The 21,745-nt window shown below is 40.2% G+C and overlaps 1 protein-coding gene across 2 annotated transcripts; it reads left to right on the forward strand.

Annotated features, from left to right (window-relative positions):
- The first annotated feature begins 4,960 nt into the window (after positions 1 to 4,960).
- Positions 4,961 to 21,272, forward strand: LOC141794989 (neurotrypsin). Of its 2 annotated transcripts, none has more exons than XM_074675688.1 (14): positions 4,961 to 5,250; positions 6,800 to 6,842; positions 10,272 to 10,511; positions 11,918 to 12,056; positions 12,390 to 12,565; positions 12,656 to 12,803; positions 13,041 to 13,219; positions 13,467 to 13,608; positions 14,441 to 14,649; positions 14,790 to 14,931; positions 17,057 to 17,329; positions 17,874 to 17,996; positions 18,276 to 18,556; positions 18,854 to 21,272. In XM_074675688.1, the coding sequence occupies exons 1-14, from the start codon at positions 5,188 to 5,190 to the stop codon at positions 19,171 to 19,173; spliced, it is 2,478 nt and encodes an 825-aa protein (XP_074531789.1). In that variant the 5' UTR covers positions 4,961 to 5,187; the 3' UTR covers positions 19,174 to 21,272. The 2 variants fall into 2 exon arrangements, with proteins under 2 accessions (XP_074531789.1, XP_074531790.1); XM_074675689.1 differs by having other exon boundaries at positions 6,803 to 6,842.
- Positions 21,273 to 21,745: the final 473 nt, after the last annotated feature.

Below are 21,745 nucleotides of genomic sequence, written 5' to 3' on the forward strand. Positions count from 1 at the left end.
AAATGTCACGTTCTTGACTGATGAAGAATTTTGGATGCGACCTGTTCAGGTCTTCTTTATTTTTTATTTTCCTGTCCCAGTATGCCAAATGTTGTCAAGGCAAGTGCTCCCTCTCCTCTTTGAAGCAGAGGACATGCTATCCATGGTTCCCACATAGAATATCAAATTTTGATTATCTTCACCTGAGTTTTCCTCTTTATCTCAGTCCCACAGATTAGGCTTAGCCAGGGTAAGTGGAAACATTTCTGGATCATATTAATACAAGTTTTGTCTTTTCAAGGTGCAGACTTAACCTACATTTAAGGATGCAGCTACAAACATGGAATGGTTCTCGGTACATCTGAGCCCATGCAGTGATTGCCACTGCAGAGCCTTGTCTGGCTTAAATGCTTTACTACCAGTTCTGTTGTCAGTCTTGTCACTGTCACATAGAGATTTCTACAGATTCTCTAATAGTTTTAATAATATTGTGTATTATGAAATGATAAAATTCCCAAGGTAATTATTTTTTAAATTGGTCAACCATGTACTCACAAAGTCTCTCCAAGAGTGGTTAACCTGTGTATTATAATCTCCCCTTCTGAAACACTCAGTCTTAGTGGACTTTCTTTTGCAAGCAGCTTTGTCCCCAACCTGTTGCAAATAAAAAACCTTAGTTTGAAGATGTTCTGATAGCAAACATGTTGCTGGCATCAAATCTAAAATGAGCGGTAAATGTTTTATCTTTCAAAAACTGACTGATGTGTTGTTCTTGTCCTATTTTCAGTCAAATACAGATTTGAAAACCATCAAAATATGTTTAATCAAAAGTTTAAACATGTATTATTATTATTATTATTATTATTATTATTATTATTATTATTAATGTTGTTGTTATTAATATTATTGTTGTTATTATTATTTTATTTTATTTTATTTTATCTTATTTTATTCAAATGAATTTATTTATATATTCTTTTTGGACCTGTCACTAACCCACTTTGAGCAGAGCACTTAATAGTTTTCAATCATTTTTACAGTTTACATCACCTTGAAAAATATACTGTCTCCTGATGATAATACTTGTTGAACTTTTATTTTTAGCATCTCTTCCAGTCAGATTATCTCTGACATGGGGATACAGAGTGTGAGAGTGTGTTTTATGTTTGATTGTGTTATCGTATGAGTGTTTCATGTTTTGTCTGATGAACAGGAAGTACTCTGTTTCATGTTAACAGCCATCATTGTCAGAGTTTTTCTTTTTTTAAAAAAAATTCTGCAGCGTCTGTTTATCTACAGTCATCACACACAAACATTTCCCCTCCCTGCTTATCACTTCCTGACAAACATCTGGAGCACACAACACACAGCAGGAAACACACACAGGGGCTGATACACACTACTTTACAACTGAGATACACACAGCACTTGTTGTATAGACACACATCATCAAACTTCATTCCTTCATACTAACCACACGGACTTTAGCTCATTACTTCATGATCGTGTTATACAATTCTTTTATAGGCATACACAGTGATGCATATAAACACAGTGACACATGGATGTAATTCCGATCAGAGAATACATGGCAACATTTTAAAGCAACCATCAACTGTTTCTCATTAGTAGACTTTTGTAGAGATGATCTGAGACAGTAGAGGAAAGCATTAGCTAGTTAGCTTGATGTCCATGCATTCACAGTGGTAGAACCAATCAAAGGGACATAATAAAAAAATAACAGGCAAAGAAGGTGGGAAATGCATATACTGATTGACTACAGAGCAAAACACCAAACCAGGGATGAAACATGACAGTTCACTTCACTGCATGACATATAGCAGCGTCTGAAGACTGAAACATGGGGGGAAAAAGGTCACAAGGGGAAGAAAAATGAAGTCCTACGCTGAGTCATGCACACCTGTCCAGTTTCTTATTTTCTTCACTGCCATTAGAAATGTTCAATATAATGCATGTGATGATGGCTTAGTTAGCTGGCTGTAGGATCCTGCAGACTCACAGGCAATATGGAAGAAGCTCTTACATGTGAGCCCACACACACATGCACACGTTCTTTGCTTTATTTAACTTTGGTTAAATCTGTGCCCTCAGACTACAGAGCACCATCAAAGTCCCCCTGCCCCCTCAAGAGACACTCAGCTTGGATGATAAAATCACCATCCATGTTAATAATAATCAGTATGTGAAAGAGCGCCAAAACAAATATACAGGACTTTAAATATCAGCCAATCATAGGCTTTAATCATTAAACTATTTCCCCCTTTCCAACACTTTTCTTCATCTCTAACAGTGTCACCTCAACGAGCTCCATTACAAACCAAACCTCTAAATTCAGCATTGCATTCTTAGCCTTTATCTACCTCTTAGTCTGTATCAGCTCTGTCTCCTACATTATCTACCAAAAAGGTTATTCATTTCTGTATTGCCTGTATAATTTCCATCAACCTTCCCTACTTTAATTATCCACATTTCTTACATCAACTTTGTTAATTTCATTACCTTCATTACCACAATCACCTTCATCATCCCATCGCCTTCATCATCCCATCACCTTCATTCACGCCATTATCTTCATCACCCCATCTCCTTCATCACTCCATCACCTTCATCACCCCATCACCTTCATCACCCCATCATCTTCATTAGCGCCATCACCTTTATTATCTTCATCACCTTCATCACCCCATCACCTTCATCACTCCATCACCTTCATCACCCCATCACCTTCATCACCCCATCATCTTCATTAGCGCCATCACCTTTATCTTCATCACCTTCATTACCCCATCACCTTCATCACCCCATCACCTTCATCACCCCATCACCTTCATCACCCCATCATCTTCATTAGCGCCATCACCTTTATCTTCATCACCTTCATTACCCCATCACCTTCATCACTCCATCATCTTCATTAGCGCCATCACCTTTATTATCTTCATCACCTTCATCACCCCATCACCTTCATCACTCCATCACCTTCATCACCCCATCACCTTCATCACCCCATCATCTTCATTAGCGCCATCACCTTTATCTTCATCACCTTCATTACCCCATCACCTTCATCACCCCATCACCTTCATCACCCCATCACCTTCATCACCCCATCACCTTCATCACCCCATCATCTTCATTAGCGCCATCACCTTTATCTTCATCACCTTCATTACCCCATCACCTTCATCACTCCATCACCTTCATCACTCCATCACCTTCATCACTCCATCACCTTCATCACCCCATCACCTTCATCACCCCATCATCTTCATTAGCGCCATCACCTTTATTATCTTCATCAAATTCATTATCGCCATCACCTTCATCACTCCATCACCTTCATCACTCCATCACCTTCATCACCCCATCACCTTCATCACCCCATCATCTTCATTAGCGCCATCACCTTCATCATTTTCCATTTTTTCAACCCGACCACCTCCATGGTAGCTCAGTACATAAGGACTTGGCCTAGTAACAGGGGGGGGGGGGGGGTCACTGGTCACTGGTGGACCAAGATTGAGAAATAGGCTGTTAGCTTGAGAGGTGTTGGCATAATTTTCCTTGACACTGCCAAGCTGCCCTTGAGCAAGGCACCATACCCCCTAACTGCTTAGTGTTTGTCCCATTTTTCACATCTTCCACATCCATTTCACATCCATATAGCTCATATTGCCTTGTTTTAACTCATCACTACCCTTTTTGGTCATTATGATAACTGTAACAAGCTCTATCATCATCATCTTTTCTGTCATCTTTATCTTTTTTATTCATAAATCTGTTCTTTGGTTTCCTCTGCAACCTTGGTTCTGTTATTATCTCTACAATCTCACTTACTTCTCTCACTTCTATAACCTTGGCAGTTCTGAAGGTTAAATAAATGAGGAAATTTCTTGGGCATGATACAGAACACACCACAGACCACGAGTTATCACCAGACTGTGTTAAGTACTTCAGTCCATTCCTCTTTGCAACAGTCTGTTATTTTTTGACAGCAAAGTGTTGCCAAAGAACAACCTGATCCTTACTAAATCAAAATGTCTTGTGCACAATGTGGCAAAAAATGTTGGTTTCTGTTAGCCTAGAGGGGAAATTATAATAATAATATAATATTACTATGCACAAAAAAATCTGGATTCAAGGCCAACAGCTGACCAATAACCAGTGAAAGAGGGGGAACAGAGCTGAGACATTGCTTTTTTAGTTAGGGGTCTCACTCACCCTGTTTGGAGTCCAACCCGCCTCTTCAACCTGTACATGATATGTTTCTCACAATTAAGAACATACCACGGACCAGCATTTATTTATTTATTTATTTATTTATTTGGTATAATTTATCCTTCTTAATATTGACTCTATCTAGACAAACATGACATTTTCAATAAAGTTGAACCTTGTTAAGAGCCAGACTCCAGCAGGAGGTCTTGGAGGTCAGTATAAGGGTTTTACAGACTCACCAAAAATTTGACAATGCTTCACTTATCACCGTGTCAAACAGGAAATCAACAGAGGTGTATCTTCCTCTGGTCTTGTTTTCAGTTTTGTTTCTAGTGTAGTCAGCATGGTACCTTCAGGGACTGCAGGACCTTTTCGTGCGCCAATAGGCACGGTTCTTGTTTGTTTGTTTTTCAGTCTGAATGCAGTATGATAGATTTTATTTGCATTTACTACATTAAAACTGGGTTTGCTGTGAGCATTTTTCAATTGATTTTAAAAGACTGTTCCTCATGAGTAAGAAAGCACAAGAGAAAATTGTCGAGCTCTGTAGTCAGTCAGTGATTTCAAAACTTTCACACCTCAGATTTATAAACAGCTTTGAATCGACTTGAGTGACACAACCCAGTGTGTGTGTGTGTGTGTGTGTGTGTGTGTGTGTGTGTGTGTGTGTGTGTGTGTGTGTGTGTGTGTGTGTGTGTGTGTGTGTGTGCGTGTGTGTGTGTGTGTGTGTGTAAGAGAGGGAGAGAGTTGTCGGTGCCTCTCTTCTTGTTGAGTCATTTATAGCTCAGACAGTCTGAAGTCTGGAGTCCAGAGCGGAACACAGCCGGGGTCTGTAAGCGTTTCACTAACCGTGTGTTTCTGTCAGAGGAGACAGAGTGTGCAGGAGGACAGACAGACTGAATGAGGACAGTGAGAGGAAGAGCAGAGTCCATGCAGGAGTGAACTGAGCCGGGGGGAGATGGTTCGGTCATGGACCGGAGGATAGGGACCGGGTTCTGTCTGGTGTGTGTGGTCCTGTGTGTCACTGCAGAGGTAAGCACTGGCTCGGTATTATTACTAAATAAAGGTGTAAGCTGGTCTGCTCCGGACTCTATCGCGCTCATAAGTCGCACAGGACCATTAGCTCTGCAGAGAGCGGAGACTGTTTTTTTCCTGCAGTGACTCATTCAAGACAAAGTGAAATATAAATATTAATGAAGCAAAGTACCAAGATCTGAGATTAGGTATTCTGTCCTCGACTCAAAAGCATTAATTCAACAAGAACAGACTCTTTATCTCCTTGTCTACATTTTTAATTTAGAGTCAGTATTTAAAGGAAGAACAGCCCTGATGTCAGCCTGTAAGCTTCACATGTTTGTGACATGTTAATGTAATCATGAGCATTTTAACAATCGGTGCATAGAGACAAACATTTCTGCATGTTGAGGCTGTTCTCTGTCACACTGCATTACCTAAAGTGAATGACAATCAGCTGGCAATCTTTCCAAAAGAAAATAAAACTCCTGCCAAAACAGTAAACAAATCAAAACAGATGAACAGATAGAATATAAGTAGATTAACTTAGTTATTAGTCACCGTGACATCAGGATAACCAATTTTATCCTGATCTGCAGAACTGATTATAGCCGCAATTATTAGTCAGTGGTGCACTCAGATTATCTACTCTGAAGAGTGATCAACAATAAAACCACCCAGAGTAAACACAGACAGGCTGAAACTCCAACACAACAAAGATAACAAAAACATTACTGCGGTAGATGCTGTAATTCTGTATTTACAGACTTCACCGGGCATGAATAACGTACATTGCGAAAAAATTAAAATGAACTGAAAAATACATTTGAAAAAAAGAAGGCTGAAACTGTTAAATTACTGCCCATCTCACTGGCATTGCCTCTATCTGATTTGACCATGCTCAAATTAATCAGATGCCCCTGCATTACCACAGCAGTATGTCCATGACTCCCAGAGTGTTTCCTTCATTCAGAGCTGTAGGAAGCTGTCTGAATCCAGTCTGCAGACCCAATAGGATCTGATCCTGCCTCTGATAAACAACACGTCTCTGAGTGAAGTCTGTTCAAACCAGACTTCTGTCCTGCAGGCTCAATGTACTGAGTGTACCTCCACCTTTTATAGTGGTGTTAATGGTGTAAACATATGGCAGGAGAGCTAACACTTGGAGGTGTTCTGCATGCCATGAGTATGTTCTCAGTTTATTTCAGCAGATATTTTCTTTAAATGAACGCATGGCGTCTCATTTAAAATCAGCCTCTGTGTCAGGCGGTTTGAAAGGTCAGAGGGTTTAGAGGGGTCGGGAGCAGGGCCTGTCCTCATTCTTATGGGGCATGTATCACAAAGCCAGCTTGTAATCTGTTCTCTAAATGCTAAAATAATACTGATAATCAGGTATTCTCTTGACTAGGTCCTTCACTATTCAGATACTTCTGACAGAAAATGGATTCGGTTTTTTTTACCTTGTTTCATTTTAAGCGTGTTTCTCTTGAATCGGTGTCATGTGACCTCTCTACATCCTGGTATTCACATATTAAACTCGTTTTTGCTTCATGTTTTTATTCTTCAGCAGCTCAGCGCGGCAGAAAGTTTGAAAACTGTACAGAAAGACGGTAAGGTTCACCTTTTAATCTACCTTCACGTGTGTGTGTGTCTTATGTGGGTGGTTGTGTTTGCAACCATGAACCCGCAGGCTGGTTCATACAGGACACAAAAGTCATACGCCCCGGCTGTAATCAGCTGACAGCCTGCTGATTGAATCAACATTTCTAATCACTCAGGAACCAATCACAGCACATTCTCACAACAAGGCAGTGCATGCAGTTAAACTTGGCTTCCTTCATCACTGCTGCCCACACACTGCTGCTGCTGCAGACAGAGCGCTGCCTCTACCTGTCCTCTCTGAAACTTGGAGTGGCACACTGATTGGCTAATCGAGAGGGCATCTCAGAGCAAAGCTACTTTCCTCAAGCAAAAGTTGAAGATTGAAATGATTTATTTCTTTTTTTGGTTTCATTGTTGTACTCATTTCTTGGTCTGTGATGCCTGTGACTCTGTTAATGAGGATCTGAGCTTTGGTTCAAACTTTCATCTTAAGTCATCATCCATTATAAGGCTGAGATCAACACTTCAGATGCACTCAAAGTCCTGTTTTTTTTTGCCCTTTATGCCTTTGTTTGATAAGAAATCTTAAACATAAGAAATGTTTGAAAGACAGTTGGGGGTGACATGCAAGGAAAGACTGAGGTTGGACTCAGACCCGCAGCCTCTGAGACAAGGGCTGCAGCCTCTGTTTTTGTTTAAATGTGTCATCATTCCTCACACATGTATATGTCAGGATCAGAACATCTGGTTTAATGTTTATCATCAGACCTGAGTCTTTGAAATAAAGAGAGGGGAGCTCTGATGAGCTCAAATCAAAGACTGTCGTGACATCACCTAGAGCTTTCTGAGGGGGTCCTCTAAAGTCAAATTATGGCGGTTTGGAAATGTTGAGTCAACCCAACTTTGGGTCAACTTAGAATCATTCGGAGAGGGTGACAACAGCTGCAATTCAACCATCTGTCTGTCAAATCAGCAACATCAATGCAAATTAATGTATGACTCCAAGCCTTTATATTACATTATCTGTTGCATTTTTGACTTGGCTGTAAACATGTTTAATTTGACACCAGAGGATCAGCCGTTCCTGGTGCAAACAGACCTGACTGTCTATCAGGATGAACGCTCAGGCTGAATTAAACCAAAAACAACAGAGCAGCACAAAGCCTAAGGAAACGAAAGCCCAGGACAGAGTCCAAGTCTCTGATTCTTGAAGTCTTTGTCCGGGTCTGTTTTTACATTTTGGACTCTCAAATCCAAAGACATAGAACATCAGCACACGAGCATTTTAGAAGATCGAAGAGTGGGTCCAGATGGAAGCTGTTACCGAGCTCAGTGTTTGGGAACTTATCCGTGCCGAGCTTTGACATGGACCTTAAACTGTGTGACCTGGTTCTAAGCACAGACTTGGCATGTTTTGTCTCCATGTGTTCAGACCTGAGTGGTTCTGTTTTCTCCATAATGACTGAAAGCCTGACAGTCTGACCTGCTTTACAGTCACACAGTCTGTGTTCTCCTCCAGTCTCAGCACGTTTGTGGACAGAAAACCACACTGTTTTACAGGCCCCCCCACCCCATACACACACACACACACACACACACACACACACACACACACACACACACACACACACACACACACACACACACACACGCCCTTTATTACTCATCATTGATACTTGTGTATTCTTGCCAGCATAAAAACATTCTGAAGTCAGTAAAACTTTTAAGGTATGAAGCCTAGAAATCAGTTAATCTCTCTCTGTATGATTTGTGTGTGTGTGTGTGTGTGTGTGTGTGTGTGTGTGTGTGTGTGTGTGTGTGTGTGTGTGTGTGTGTGTGTGTGTGTGTGTGTGTGTGTGTGTTTAAAGCAGTCAGCGTCTCTACAGGAAGCAGTTTTATAGATCACTCCGGGTGTTTCTGGTTTAGTGTCTCGTCTGCATTTCAGCTAAAGAATGTCCATTCAAAGCAAACTTTATTTAAAATGAATCATAACAAAGATATATCAGGACTGTGCTCTCTGTTGTATTCTTCAGAGACCCACGCTGTAATCTACCATAAGCAGAAAAACTTTCTCAAAGGCTGAAACCTTGAGGACAACCCAACTTGCTGGCAGCCTTCTTCCTTAGTTGGACTTCCTGAGGAAAAAAGAGAAACAGAATGAGATAGAGACAGAGATAGAAAGATATAAGTGTGGTGGAAATCTGAAAGTTAAAGATTTAACAATGGTGTTTTTTCTTTTTAAGCCTTGAACTTTGCATCACTGTCAGCTGATCAAAGTCTGCACGACTGACAAAAAAAAAAAAAACTTCTTGCCTGTATGGAAAAAAAAGTTCTGGAAGATAAAAATATTTAAGGAGTGTATCAATGTGTGTACCTAGTAACAAAGATGAGCTAATGTTATGAGAAATGGATGTCTATAAAATGAACTGTTCAAAGTTGGACCATAAAAGTAGCTGTTTTTGGTAAGAAACTCTCTGTTTGGTGCAGTAGTGTCACCAGGCGGTACAGCACAAATCCAAAGGGAATGTAAACACAAGGTCCCCACCATAGACTGTATAAAACATGGACGTAGTCTCACCGACGTCACCCGTCTGTTTCTGAAACAGAAAATGAAGCACATAGGCTAAAGTGGCCATATTGGTAGTGGCAAGGGCTTCGCCTACAGCCATAGCCGTCACGTGACCCTCAGCTGTGCCTCTTATTGGGGGAGCTCACGATCTTAATATCCTCTGAACGGCCGAGTTAGAAAACCCCCCCGTAAAGTGGGTGCCGGTAGAGATGCACGATTTGGGGAAAAGGTGCGATTTGCGACAATATTGCGATTGCAATTGTGCTTGCGATTTAATAAAAAAAGTTGTGTCATGATGAGTCTACAGACTTGCTTGGTTATCATGGAGAAAAATCTGAAGTGCATGTGCTGACATTGCGATTGCGATTGCGATAATCGTGCACCCCTAGGTGCCGGTAGTAAAATTTGAACCAGGCTGTAAATAGGTTAATTTCTGCTTTGAAAATGGCTTTTTTTGGCTTGGTGTGTATGTGACTTCCGCTACTTCCGGAGCCAGCCTCAAGTGAACACTCCAGAAACAGCAGATTTTAGCACTTCCGCATTGTCTCATATTCTCAGACGGGAGGTTGCCGCTTGGTCCCCACATCGATCCAAAACGGCACCACACAAGCAACACGCCCATCATGTCTGCTGCTAAAACACTGGATTCAAAACAGAAACTTTTTTTACAAAAAACTTTAAAACATGTGTAATTATTTTTTTTTTCTTTACCATTGATAGGTTTAGTCCTTTAAATTCATATGATGTTGAATATTGAGCCTGAAAAAGAATAGTGTGAACTCTTATGGAGTGTTGATGTGTTGTTCTATTTTTGTGATTTCATGGATACAGTCTGTGGGACTGACCCTAAGATGTTTTGTTCCTCCAGGTCTCTCCTGCTCAGAAGGCTTCTCTGACCTGGGCTTTTACAATGGCTCAGTGTCCCACACAGACTCAGGCTTTCCATGCCTAAAATGGACCGACTTCCCCGACTACATTGAGCAGTACCCGGGCCGGGGTCTTGGAGACCACAGCTTCTGTAGAAACCCGGACCGTGAGACCAGACCCTGGTGCTTCTTCAGGCAGATCTCTGGAGCCATCAGCTGGGAATACTGCGACTGCCTCCAGGGTGAGAACCAGAGGGGAGGTAGAAACCAGGTATCAGATGGGGGATAGGGTAAAGCATGATTCATTGAGTTAGGGAAGGAAGTAGCGTGGAATCTCGTGTTTGAAGGAAACGGGATAACAAAGGTGGAAGGCTGACAGTGCATTCATACATTAACCATCACCTGCTACAGCTCTGCCCCTCACTGGTGTTGGTTGACCATCTAAAAACATAAAACATTAGTTTTAGGTTATGGAAGTTTTTCTGTCTGAAACAAGGACCTTTTCTCAAGACCTTTGCTGGAATGAACACAATAATAAACACAATAAGAAAAAAACAGAATAGGTTTTATTTCTAGCTGCTTTAAAAGTAGAAAACCCTTTAAGGATGTATTAACAGTAAGCAGGTGGTTAATTAATTCAAGCAATCACCAATTTTCACAGTGGGTCATTTGGGTGATATTTCACTTTTATTTAATACAGAAAGTGAACAGGGTCCATAATTTATCTAGCTAAAAATGCAAATCATGTTGTGGAATTTGCAGTTTTTGTTCTGTCCAATTTCTCAAATGTCAAGTTAGCTCTTTAAAATAAGCACTAGAATACATGTTTGTGTTAATTATTTTCAGTTTTATTTGTTTAGAATAATCATCAAAATATGACAAAGATGTTTTTAAAAACTTTTTAAATCATTTATATGGATAAAATAATTCATTTTGTCTGTGTCAGAGAAATCAGCGTCAACCGTGTTACCCATTGAAAAAAGACCTATAAATCAGCAATGTTTGCTCCTCAGTCACATGACTTAAATCAATTGAAGTCCCATTCTTTTTGGTGGGAACGACAAAAAAAAAGGAAGAAGTTTTTTGCATATATTAACTCCTCCTCATCAAAATTTCATCAGAATGATTGTCTGTACATGGGGCGCTTTAATTGTCCGTCAACTTTGTACCAACATTTTCAGGCGTTCTTACTATAAATGTAAAAAAAAAAAAAACTGTGAAGAAGATGTACAGAAATATGAGGTGACTGAGGTCAGGTGGTGCCATGATCAAGGTTTGCAGTTTGTACAAGAGCCAAAAAATGCAGAAAAAGTCAACCATGTTACCCCCCACAAAATTTAATGTTGTAGAGATAACAGTGTTAAATGTGATTTTTGTGCCATAATTCATTTAAATTTTTGCTAAACTGTGATGTAAATGATGAGGGACATTTCTAGGGAGCGTAGTCTTGGATAGAAATGTTGAATAACTCTGAATTGAGTATTATATGGATTTATGTTAAAAAAATAGTCACAACTTTTGTCAATAATACGGTTGACAAAATTATGCTCCTAAATTTTTTTGTAACTGAAATATTTAATAATTCATTCGAGCTTAAGCTTGCCAACTAATTAATTGAGTACATTCCATTCCATTGTGAATTCTCCAGGTGAAGCCAGGTTGGTTGGGGGGTCATCAGGGAACAATGGGCGTCTGGAAGTCTACTTAAACGGCCAGTGGGGGGCAGTATGTGATACACACTGGACCAATCGTGATGCCAGCGTCGTCTGCAGACAGCTGGGACTAGGGTGAGTCACACAGAGCAGTTTAAAAGGATGCACGTAAAGAAATGACCCGTCAGAACTGAATGATACCACTCCAACTTAGACTGGTCATGTTTTTCACTTTAGGATGTCACTGAAACATTACATTTTGATTGGTCCTGTGTGATGTTTATTTTATGGTCATGTTTTTCACTTTAGGATGTCACTGAAACATTACATTTTGATTGGTCCTGTGTGATGTTTATTTTATGGTCATGTTTTTCACTTTAGGATGTCACTGAAACATTACATTTTGATTGGTCCTGTGTGATGTTTATTTTATGGTCATGTTTTTCTGTGTGCCTGCCGTCCATGCAGTGAGATCGGAACAGCTCTGCAGCACTCATACTTTGGACCAGCCACCATCTTTCACTATGAGCGACTGGGATGTCGTGGGAATGAGAATTCCCTGCTGGAGTGTCAGAGCAGGAAGTTTTTCATCAATGACTGCAACTATGGAAATGAGGCAGGAGTGATTTGTGCTGAACCGGAGGGTGAGTGCTCATGTGTTGAACAACCTAACTTTTGCCTGTTATAGCTTCACCTGTTGTGTCTTAGGTGTGGTGATACCTGTTGTCTCTTAGGTGCGGAGATCCCGTTGAGGCTGGTTGGAGGTGTGGAGGAGTTTGAGGGTCGTGTGGAGGTATATCATGATGGCAGGTGGGGGACTGTCTGTGATGATCACTGGGATGACACTGATGCTGAGATAGTCTGCAGACAGCTGGGGCTAAGGTAAGAAACCAACACTAAGAAAAAACACCATACCATATTTACTATTAACTAAATGTTTTATCTATTGAAAAAATGTTTTAAGGATTTTTTTAGGAATGAAAAAATTAAAGAGGTGATCATGTTGTTTTTACTAACAACATTTCTCTTTGTGTGTTTTGATGCTCAATAGATAACTTGTGAATAAGGGGAAACACTGTGTACTCTATAAAAACTTTGTATAGTCTTCCTGACACACAGGGGGGTGGCCAAGGCTTGGTCTTGGGCCCACTTTGGTCCTGGTTCTGGCCCCATCTGGCTGGACGGGGTCGAGTGTTCAGGAAATGAGCTGTCTCTGGACGAGTGTCCTCGAAATGAGTGGGGACAGCACACCTGTCAACACCTGGAGGATGCGGGCGTGTCCTGTAACCCACACACAGGTAACAAACACACACACACACACACACACACACACACACACACACACACACACACACACACACACACACACACACACATACACATACACACACACACACACACTTTCTTTCAATTTTAACTTGTACGATGACATAAGCTTTGTGTGTGTGTGTGTGTGTGTGTGTGTGTGTGTGTGTGTGTGTGTGTGTGTGTGTGTGTGTGTGTGTGCGTGCGTGCGTGCGTGTGTGTGTGTGTGTGTGTGTGCAGACGGTGCAGTGCGTCTGGTCGGAGGCAGCAGTCACATGGAGGGGCGGGTGGAGGTGTACCACCAGGGGGAGTGGGGCTCTGTGTGTGACGACAACTGGACTGAGCTGAACGCTCAGGTGGTGTGCAGACAGCTGGGCTTCAGGTGAGTCATCGGTACTATCAATAATAAAATAATTATCTGTCTTCACACAACACCTGCCTGCAGGAAATAGCACTCTGCATATTATATCAGTGTGTTGAAATATCACACTGTGATGTTCAAGATGTCTACCTATGATCTAGATTAGTGAATGTTGATGGACTAACATTAACAAAGACCTAAGAGGTAATATCAGTCATGTAATGTAGTTTCCAGGAGAAACTGTTGTTTAGATCAAAATATGAAGCAAAGGCAACTGTTATTCTCCATCTTTATTAGTCATGGTATTTTTCTCAGCTGAGAGATTGAGGGGACAGAGTGAGAAAAGCTTATAATCAGACCTGACATGAAGAACTTGTGTCAAAGTGCAACCCTCACTATACGCACACCCCAGCAACCCTGTGTCCTTGGATAACAGTGTAATAATGACCCAGCTGATCCAACACAGACTGTGTGTACACACAGGTGTGAACACCTGTCAGCTGTTCAGCTGGTCCAGGTGAATTTCAGTGGAAAACATGAGATGTTTCTCATTTTGAATGATTCTGTTTGTCCAGTCTGGAGAGTGTGAAGATGATGAAGTTCAACGAATGAAATGAAGTTACTCAGATTGTCTTCAGAAAATATGTATCACTTTGAATCTGCGGTTTTTCAATTTTCAAAAGATTATGCCATGTTTACAGCTGAGTTCAAAATAAACCACTCTGGTTTTTGACAATAATGGGTATCATCAAATCGATAATCATTGAACTATACGTTTTTTTAAAAAGATCAGTGTGCTTTCTGTATTGTTGTTGTCCTTAATCATCTTTACTTCTCTGTTGTGTGCCTGTAGCGGTCCAGCGGTTGTCTCTCCTGACGGAGCCTACCAGGAAGGACGGGGTCTGATCCTGCTCGATGAGGTTTTGTGTCAGGGTTCAGAGTCCTCTCTGGTGTCTTGTAGTCACTCAGGGTGGGGTCAACATGACTGTTCACACAGTGAAGACGTAGGAGTCCGCTGTTCTAGGGAGGTTGAAGATCAAACGCACCTTTCGGACCCTGGTGGTGAGTTTAAACATGAACTGCGGAGGTCAGGCAAAGAGACTCTTGCAGAGCTGACTGGATTTAATGAGGATAACATACTTCAGTATAACATTTAACACAGTCACACATCACTAACATCTGTGCTCTCTCATTTGTCCCAGAGCCTTTGCTTCGTCTGGCTGCAGGAGAGAGCAAGAAGGAGGGTCGTGTGGAGGTCTTCATGAACGGGCAGTGGGGCAGTGTCTGTGACGATGGCTGGAACGATGTGAATGCTGCTGTTGTCTGCAGACAACTGGGCTTCACGTAAATGCAATCACACTTTCTTAATTTACCTCAGACATAGACCAAAGATTCACAGAGGATCGCCCAAAACCTGATGTCCAGTAACTGAAAAATAGATGTTCCTACACTGTAAACTTGGATAAGTTGAGTTTACTTGAAAAATACTTGTGAACCAGTTATCTTAAGAAAACTTAATCAATAAATTAAGTTTATTTAAGTCAACATCTTCAGTAGTTACAATTATAATGGAAAATCACTCTACTGAATGTCTCTAATCAGATAAACCTGATGCTTATTTGTTACAAACTAAAATATTAGGTAATGTTAAAAAAATGTTGCATATCAATGTAAAACATATTAAGTTGACCTTGCTCAAAACTGAAGGATGTGATATCAATAAATTTACCTCATGGATTAAGTAAAGTTAATAATAAAAAAATGAAGCAGATCTGAACATCTAAATTAAATAACATTTCAAAGTACAACTGGGTCTCATATCCACAGCGTTCCCTCCTCACTCATGGTTACAAACGAAGTCACAACAAAAATCAGCTCTAAGTTCATAACTTTAGTAACCGTGAGTGAAGAGGGAAGGCAGTAGATATGAGACCCTGCTGTACATTGAAATATTGTTCTTCAGGGGGAAAAGGTTGTCTGAGCCCCACTGCACCTGGTGGTCTGTGCTCCATGGCACAGGGTCTTGTACCTATTGATTTTGCAGTGTGCGCCTAATGGTTAATATATTAATGAATAAAATTTTTGACTGGACTATCATGCCATACTATCATGAAAATGTAGAAAGATATATTTATTTATTTGTTTTTGATGCAGATAGTCAGTCCACACCATGTAGAGCACAGACAACTGTTCAGTGCCACCAGGAGCACAGACAGCTGGTCCATGCTGTGATGCACAGACAAGCCATCTGTGTCATATGGAGCACAGACAACCTGCACCACTCCTGCACGTCTAGAAGTTAGGGATGTCCCGATATTACATTTTCACTTCCGATACGATACCGATACTGCAGCATTGAGTATTGGCCGATACCGATATTAATCTGATACGATATCAGCATTAAACATGCATTCTTTTATTACTTATTTTGTAGTATGTCTGTCATGTTAGAAAAGGCTTAAATTAAGTGATATTATTCAAACAAAGAACAGTAGTCAGCAACAGTAGGTATGAGGAAAAACTGACCCATTTATTATTAATCAATGGATAACAGAAACTGCTTATATCAGAGATTTTAGATGCATTCCGATACGATACCGATACTTATTTTTTTGCTGATATCGGACCGAGATCCGAGATCAATATTGGACTGGGACACCTCTACTAGAAGTACAGCAGGGTCTCGTATCGACTGCGTCCCCTCCTCACTCACGGTTACAAAATGCAGTCACAGAAACTAATGATTTTAAGTTATTCTTACTTAAAGACTAACAAAAAGTTAAATCTACTCAGAGATCATCAGTTTAAACACTGAAAACTCAGACATTTGAGTAAATTGAATTTACGATCAAATTTTAAGTTTTCATAGCTTAAACCAATTGAGTAATCTGAACTTTGGGGTTTAGCATGATTTGTTTTAAGTCACTTTAAGACCTTTATTTATGTCCTAGGAGCTTCATTTGTTCATAAGCACCAGTCAAACACAAAACTAAGTATACTTTCAACAGAAACTTGAATGATATACAAGTGGAGCTTTGAAGAAGAAGTTAAAATATCACCAGTTCTAAAGTTATAAGAAGATTATAACAAAAACATCCATATTAAAGAAATGAAAAGGATTGTATTGTCAGTCAGTGGCTGGAGCACCTATGCTAGCTTGAATTTAACAAAAAAAAACCCTACAAAATACGTAAAAATGTAGACCTGGCATACTTTTCCTCAGGGGACCTCCACACATATCACCATTACGCCACCACCACCACCTGTCCTGTTAAACTTAGCTATAGGTTTTGAGCTTTATTTGTGCTTGGATGGGAACTGATCAAATGGTAAAACTGTACAGATATTTGAGGATTATCATAATGAAAATGACACAAACACATGAAAATAAATAAATAAACTGGATTATATAATATGTGATGATGTTGGTTTGGCTTATTCTGTTGTATTGGTTTTTGTGTCCTCACAGAGGTGTGGCCAAAGCTCGCTCCATGGCGTATTTTGGAGAAGGAACTGGTCCGATTTACATGGATAATGTCCGCTGCTCTGGTACAGAAACATCTCTCAGTCAGTGTGCGTTTGTCAGTGGGGACTCACATGACTGTCGTCACAGTGAAGACGCTGGTGTCATCTGTGACTACAGCCTGGAGCCTGTAGGAGACATGGCACTCAACACCTGCGGCCTGAGAATGAACAACCAGCGACGCAGACGCAGAATTGTAGGGGGAGACAAAACCCTGAGGTCAGCACACAAACACACGTAGACACAACATAAGGGACACATTAATCTATTTACAGACACAAAGTCAAAATACAGAGTGTCCCATTTCTGTAGGAATATCACCTGAGAAAGAGTTCAGATGTTCTGAATATCATCACGCTGTTGTGGTCTTTTAACTTGTAAAGCATGCAGTAAAATAACCGTCTTTCGATTCAGGGGTATCAGTTTTCCAGTCAGTTCTGCTGTCATATTAGTTATCCGTCTTCAGGCTCTCAGCCTGAGTGATACACAGAGTGGAAAGCAGCAGTGAAGTTGTCCTCTATATCAGCACTTGTGGAATGTCTCTTTAATCAGATTTCGTGCTCAAAACTAATTGCTGCTTAATTATGTTTATTTGTGTACTGTTTACATTTTTTAGCCCTCATAACTGTGTGTGTGAGTGTGTGTACTATCTGCTTGATGGTATATGTTTGTGTGTGTGTGTGTGTGTGTGTGTGTGTGTGTGTGTGTGTGTGTGTGTGTGTGTATGTGTGCTTCAATCTCTATCTCTGCACATGTGAACCAGAGGTGAGTGGCCGTGGCAGGTGTCAGTGTGGCTCAGGTCTCAGTCCAAAGGGAGTCATCCTCTGTGTGGAGCATCTCTTATCTCCCCCTGCTGGGTGCTAACTGCAGCACATTGCTTCAAGAGGTAAGACACACAGCACCCTCGGGTGGACAGATGTCATTATGCAAACACTTCAGAATCTGTTATACTTATATTCTGTTGTGTATTGTATGTTGGCTCATTTTTGTAATATACATGTATCACACTTAAGACAATAGTTTCTGCAAAATGAAATACAATTAATACTTTATGTATTTGCATATATATGTATATATATATATATATATATGTATGTGTGTGTGTGTGTGTGTATACTCTATCAGAAGCTACATGTAAAACCCTGATTGTTCTGTTCTGTTCCAGGTTTGGTAGAGATCCAAGCCGCTATGTGTTGCGCCTTGGAGACTACCACACTGAGGAGCAGGATGACTTTGAACGCTCCCTGTCTCCTGAGCGTATCGTCATTCACAGAAAGTACCACAGTCAGGGTTGGGAGTACGACATCGCCCTGCTGAGGCTCAAAGGCACTGAGGGAAACTGTGTAGCATTCAACCCACACACAGGTGCAGTGTGTCTGCCCGAGGCAGGGAACAGGTGGGAGAAAAGACCTGCTGCCTGTGTCATCACGGGCTGGGGCATCACAGGTAACCATCACACTTTCTTCAGGTGTATCTGTCACACTTTTGTACCATAACACCATCACCATTGGTATTTGAAACACATTTTAACTATAAAGAAGGTTGTTCTTTTAACTCTAGTGTTGACCACAACCTGATTTAGCAGCAAAGACAACCATTTATAAATCAACATTTTTATGAAAATTCCTAAAATAAAACATCAACAAGTATAATTATTATTACCGTGCTGTTTAAAAAACTAGAAGGATTTATATATAAAATACATTTTTGATTCACTATACTATTCTGTGTTTGATGGTCCAGACTCAGAGTACTCCAGGACTCTGCTGCAGGCCTGGGTTCCTCTGCTTCCAGCCTGGAGGTGTAAGAAGAGATACGGAGATCGTTTCACCGGACGTATGCTGTGTGCAGGAAGCCTGTCAGAGCGTCACCGTGTGGACAGCTGTCAGGGCGACAGCGGGGGTCCTCTGGTTTGCCAGGGGGAGGGGGGTCGATGGGTGCTGACTGGAGTGATCTCGTGGGGTCACGGCTGTGGGAATCCGTCTTTTCCTGGAGTGTACACTCGTGTCAGCAGGTTCCTGCGATGGATCGACAAGGTGGTCAACAAACCCTACAAGACCTGAAGAGAAGATCAGGAAACAATCAAACCTTAGAATAAGTGTAAGATTGATGAGAGTGTTAAACACTTGAATCAACACTGAAGTGATAAAGTACTCTAACAGCGTCTGTGCATGAAGCCTGCTGGTCATTGCTTCTGTGCCGAGCTCTTATCATCTCTGATATGTTCTCTGATATCACTTCATAAAACATGTACATATAGTCTATTCTCACAGTTAACCACAAACATACAGAATGTGACAGCTGTTGTGTTTCTGAGGAATAATCAGTGTTGAGTTCACAGCAGGTTAGAAAATTGAATATTTCTAACTTCTATGGCTGTCTGCAGATTCAGTGTTCAGGCATGAACATGTACTTGTTTTTTGCATGCCTTCAGCCAGATGTCAAATGCATCATTGATTTACTCTTGGAAAGATACTTACACCTGATCTGCTAACACAAAGCCTCTAAAATAATTTCCACATTCTATAAACCAGTTTTTATTTAATAAAGAGAAAGCAGTGCTCTGCTGATCAATGTTTATCTGATAGAAAAAAAGGGCTAATGTGAAGCCATTTAATGCGCAGAGTGTTTTGAAGTCTAGCTCTAAAGCATGAATCCTCCACTGTGAAGCCATCACAGTCATACATCATTCACCGCAGACATGAGCAGTGTGAGATGCTGAAAGGTTGGTTCGTGTTTCGACTTGTTTAAACACAAGAAAGCTTTGTTCACAGCTTGTTTATCAAGCTGATCTGAAAAATACATCTGACTGTGGAATCCTGAGGAATACGTTGACACATTTAAAGTAAAATCATCATACTTTGAAAAACATGAAGTCACAAATATGTTGATAACAGCTAACATTAGCTTAATACCAAGTGCACGCTTTTGATAACTAATAACTCAATAACTAATTGCTGGAAATGTTATGTCCATTCTCATTACAGTGTCAAACAGTGTGAAACGTTTTTTAGCTTTAAGTGGAAAATGCTAACATTAGCTATTCTCTAAAAGCAACTAGGTGTCAAACATGTATTTCACAGTTGCTGATAGCCAATTCTCCAACGAGATTTGCCAAACACAGTGATACAACTCCAGATCTCAGAGGAAAATGTCTAGTGTATGGTGTAATAACAGTCAGTAACTGAGCTATGTGTGTCCTGCTTATAAGACCTGATCTGAAGAACATAAATGATTAAAACAGACAAAACTCTGAGAGCAATAAAAAAAATCATGAGTGAGAACAAGCAAACTGGATCAGACTAATACAAAACCTGACACCTGAGTCCTGTGGTCTGTGTCTGATTCAGTATCAAATTAAAAAGATTTACTAAACCAGTCATTAAAAGTGGAATGACACACAATCACAGATCACAGATCACAGTGAAGTCAGCTGTCAGGGAAACCACAGACAAGACTCAGTGACTCAGTGACAGAGGCAGTAGAAGTGCTCTTGAACTTTGTGTGTAATTCAGACATTTTAGTTTTGTGTTTTGTTTTGTTCTTACACATTCCAGGTGTTCTTCTGTGGGCCAGCTTAAATATTTTTCTTTAACTTCTGACCATGAATGTCACTTAACGTATTTCTGTCTACTAACCTGTAGCCTACAACAAATCTATAACTTAGCATGTACAGTTGGCTAACACACAGTTAACAGTATCAGAGTATTAATAAGCTGTTTACACGGAAAGCTTGTATCAAAGACAGGATTAATAATCCCACACAACACGAGACCTTTAAGCTTAAAGCTGCAGGAACCAAGTTTTAACCAAGTTGAGACTCGATTTTTGTTCATTTGATGAAATGCATCTGGTTGTGAGGCCTTAACGTGTTTATGTGTGTACATTAATTAACTTTATGAATGTCTGCTTTGCGCTGATGCCACCAGGGCCTCAGGGTGAGTTCTGTGTGACCTTAATTTTTATTTCAGCTTTTGTGATATATACTATTTGTATTGGTGTTTGTAAAACTGCTCAAATGTACAGCTGTTGTGTATAAACTAATGTGGATGTTCTGCATCAGCAATGCAATATTAAATGTTAGATCTTTTTTATTTATGTGGGGAAAAAAACATAAAGGTTTGTTCAACTGAATTTGAGCAGTCCATATTTTTTTTATGAATAATCTACATTTTATCATGCAATAATAATAGCTACTGTGCATTCACCAATCAGAGATTTAAACTGATTCAGTCTGAAACTACAATGATTCAGTGTATTCATCCCTTTCTTCACCTTCTCTACTGTGTATTGTTTTTGTGTTGACACAAAAGCTTCATAACCATATCATTTATTCACAGATATTTTTTCTGTAGTGATAGTTCATCTAATTCAACAACACTGCTATTTTAATGTGTGGGTGTGAGGACTTTTCTTGGTTACTGAGTCTATTGCCAGAGTTCTCTCAATGATATGATATAAAAATATAAAAATAAAGCTTTGCTTACATTTCCATAGTACACCATTTATAAGATAGATTAAGGGTTTAGTTGCTGAATAAAAATGGGGAGTTTGTTGATTGTTTTTTTTTGTTTGTTTGTTTTGTTTTGTTTGTTCATTGGGTGAAATTTAATGACAACTGCAGACATCAAAAGA

Source organism: Halichoeres trimaculatus, unplaced genomic scaffold (assembly GCF_033239565.1).
Source record: "Halichoeres trimaculatus isolate MK-OKI-2021-1 unplaced genomic scaffold, fHalTri1.1 fHalTri1_scaffold_8, whole genome shotgun sequence".
NCBI classification, from domain to species: domain Eukaryota; kingdom Metazoa; phylum Chordata; class Actinopteri; order Labriformes; family Labridae; genus Halichoeres; species Halichoeres trimaculatus.

What these genes read in the sequence shown, in the direction of transcription:
- LOC141794989 (XM_074675688.1), top strand. Translation starts at nt 5,188, where the DNA reads ATGGACCGGAGGATAGGGACCGGGTTCTGTCTGGTGTGTGTGGTCCTG. An exon ending in TGCAGACAGCTGGGGCTAAG is followed by an intron (nt 12,804 to 13,040) that starts GTAAGAAACCAA and finishes CCTGACACACAG; the next exon opens with GGGGGTGGCCAAGGCTTGGT. An exon ending in TGCAGACAACTGGGCTTCAC is followed by an intron (nt 14,932 to 17,056) that starts GTAAATGCAATC and finishes GTGTCCTCACAG; the next exon opens with AGGTGTGGCCAAAGCTCGCT.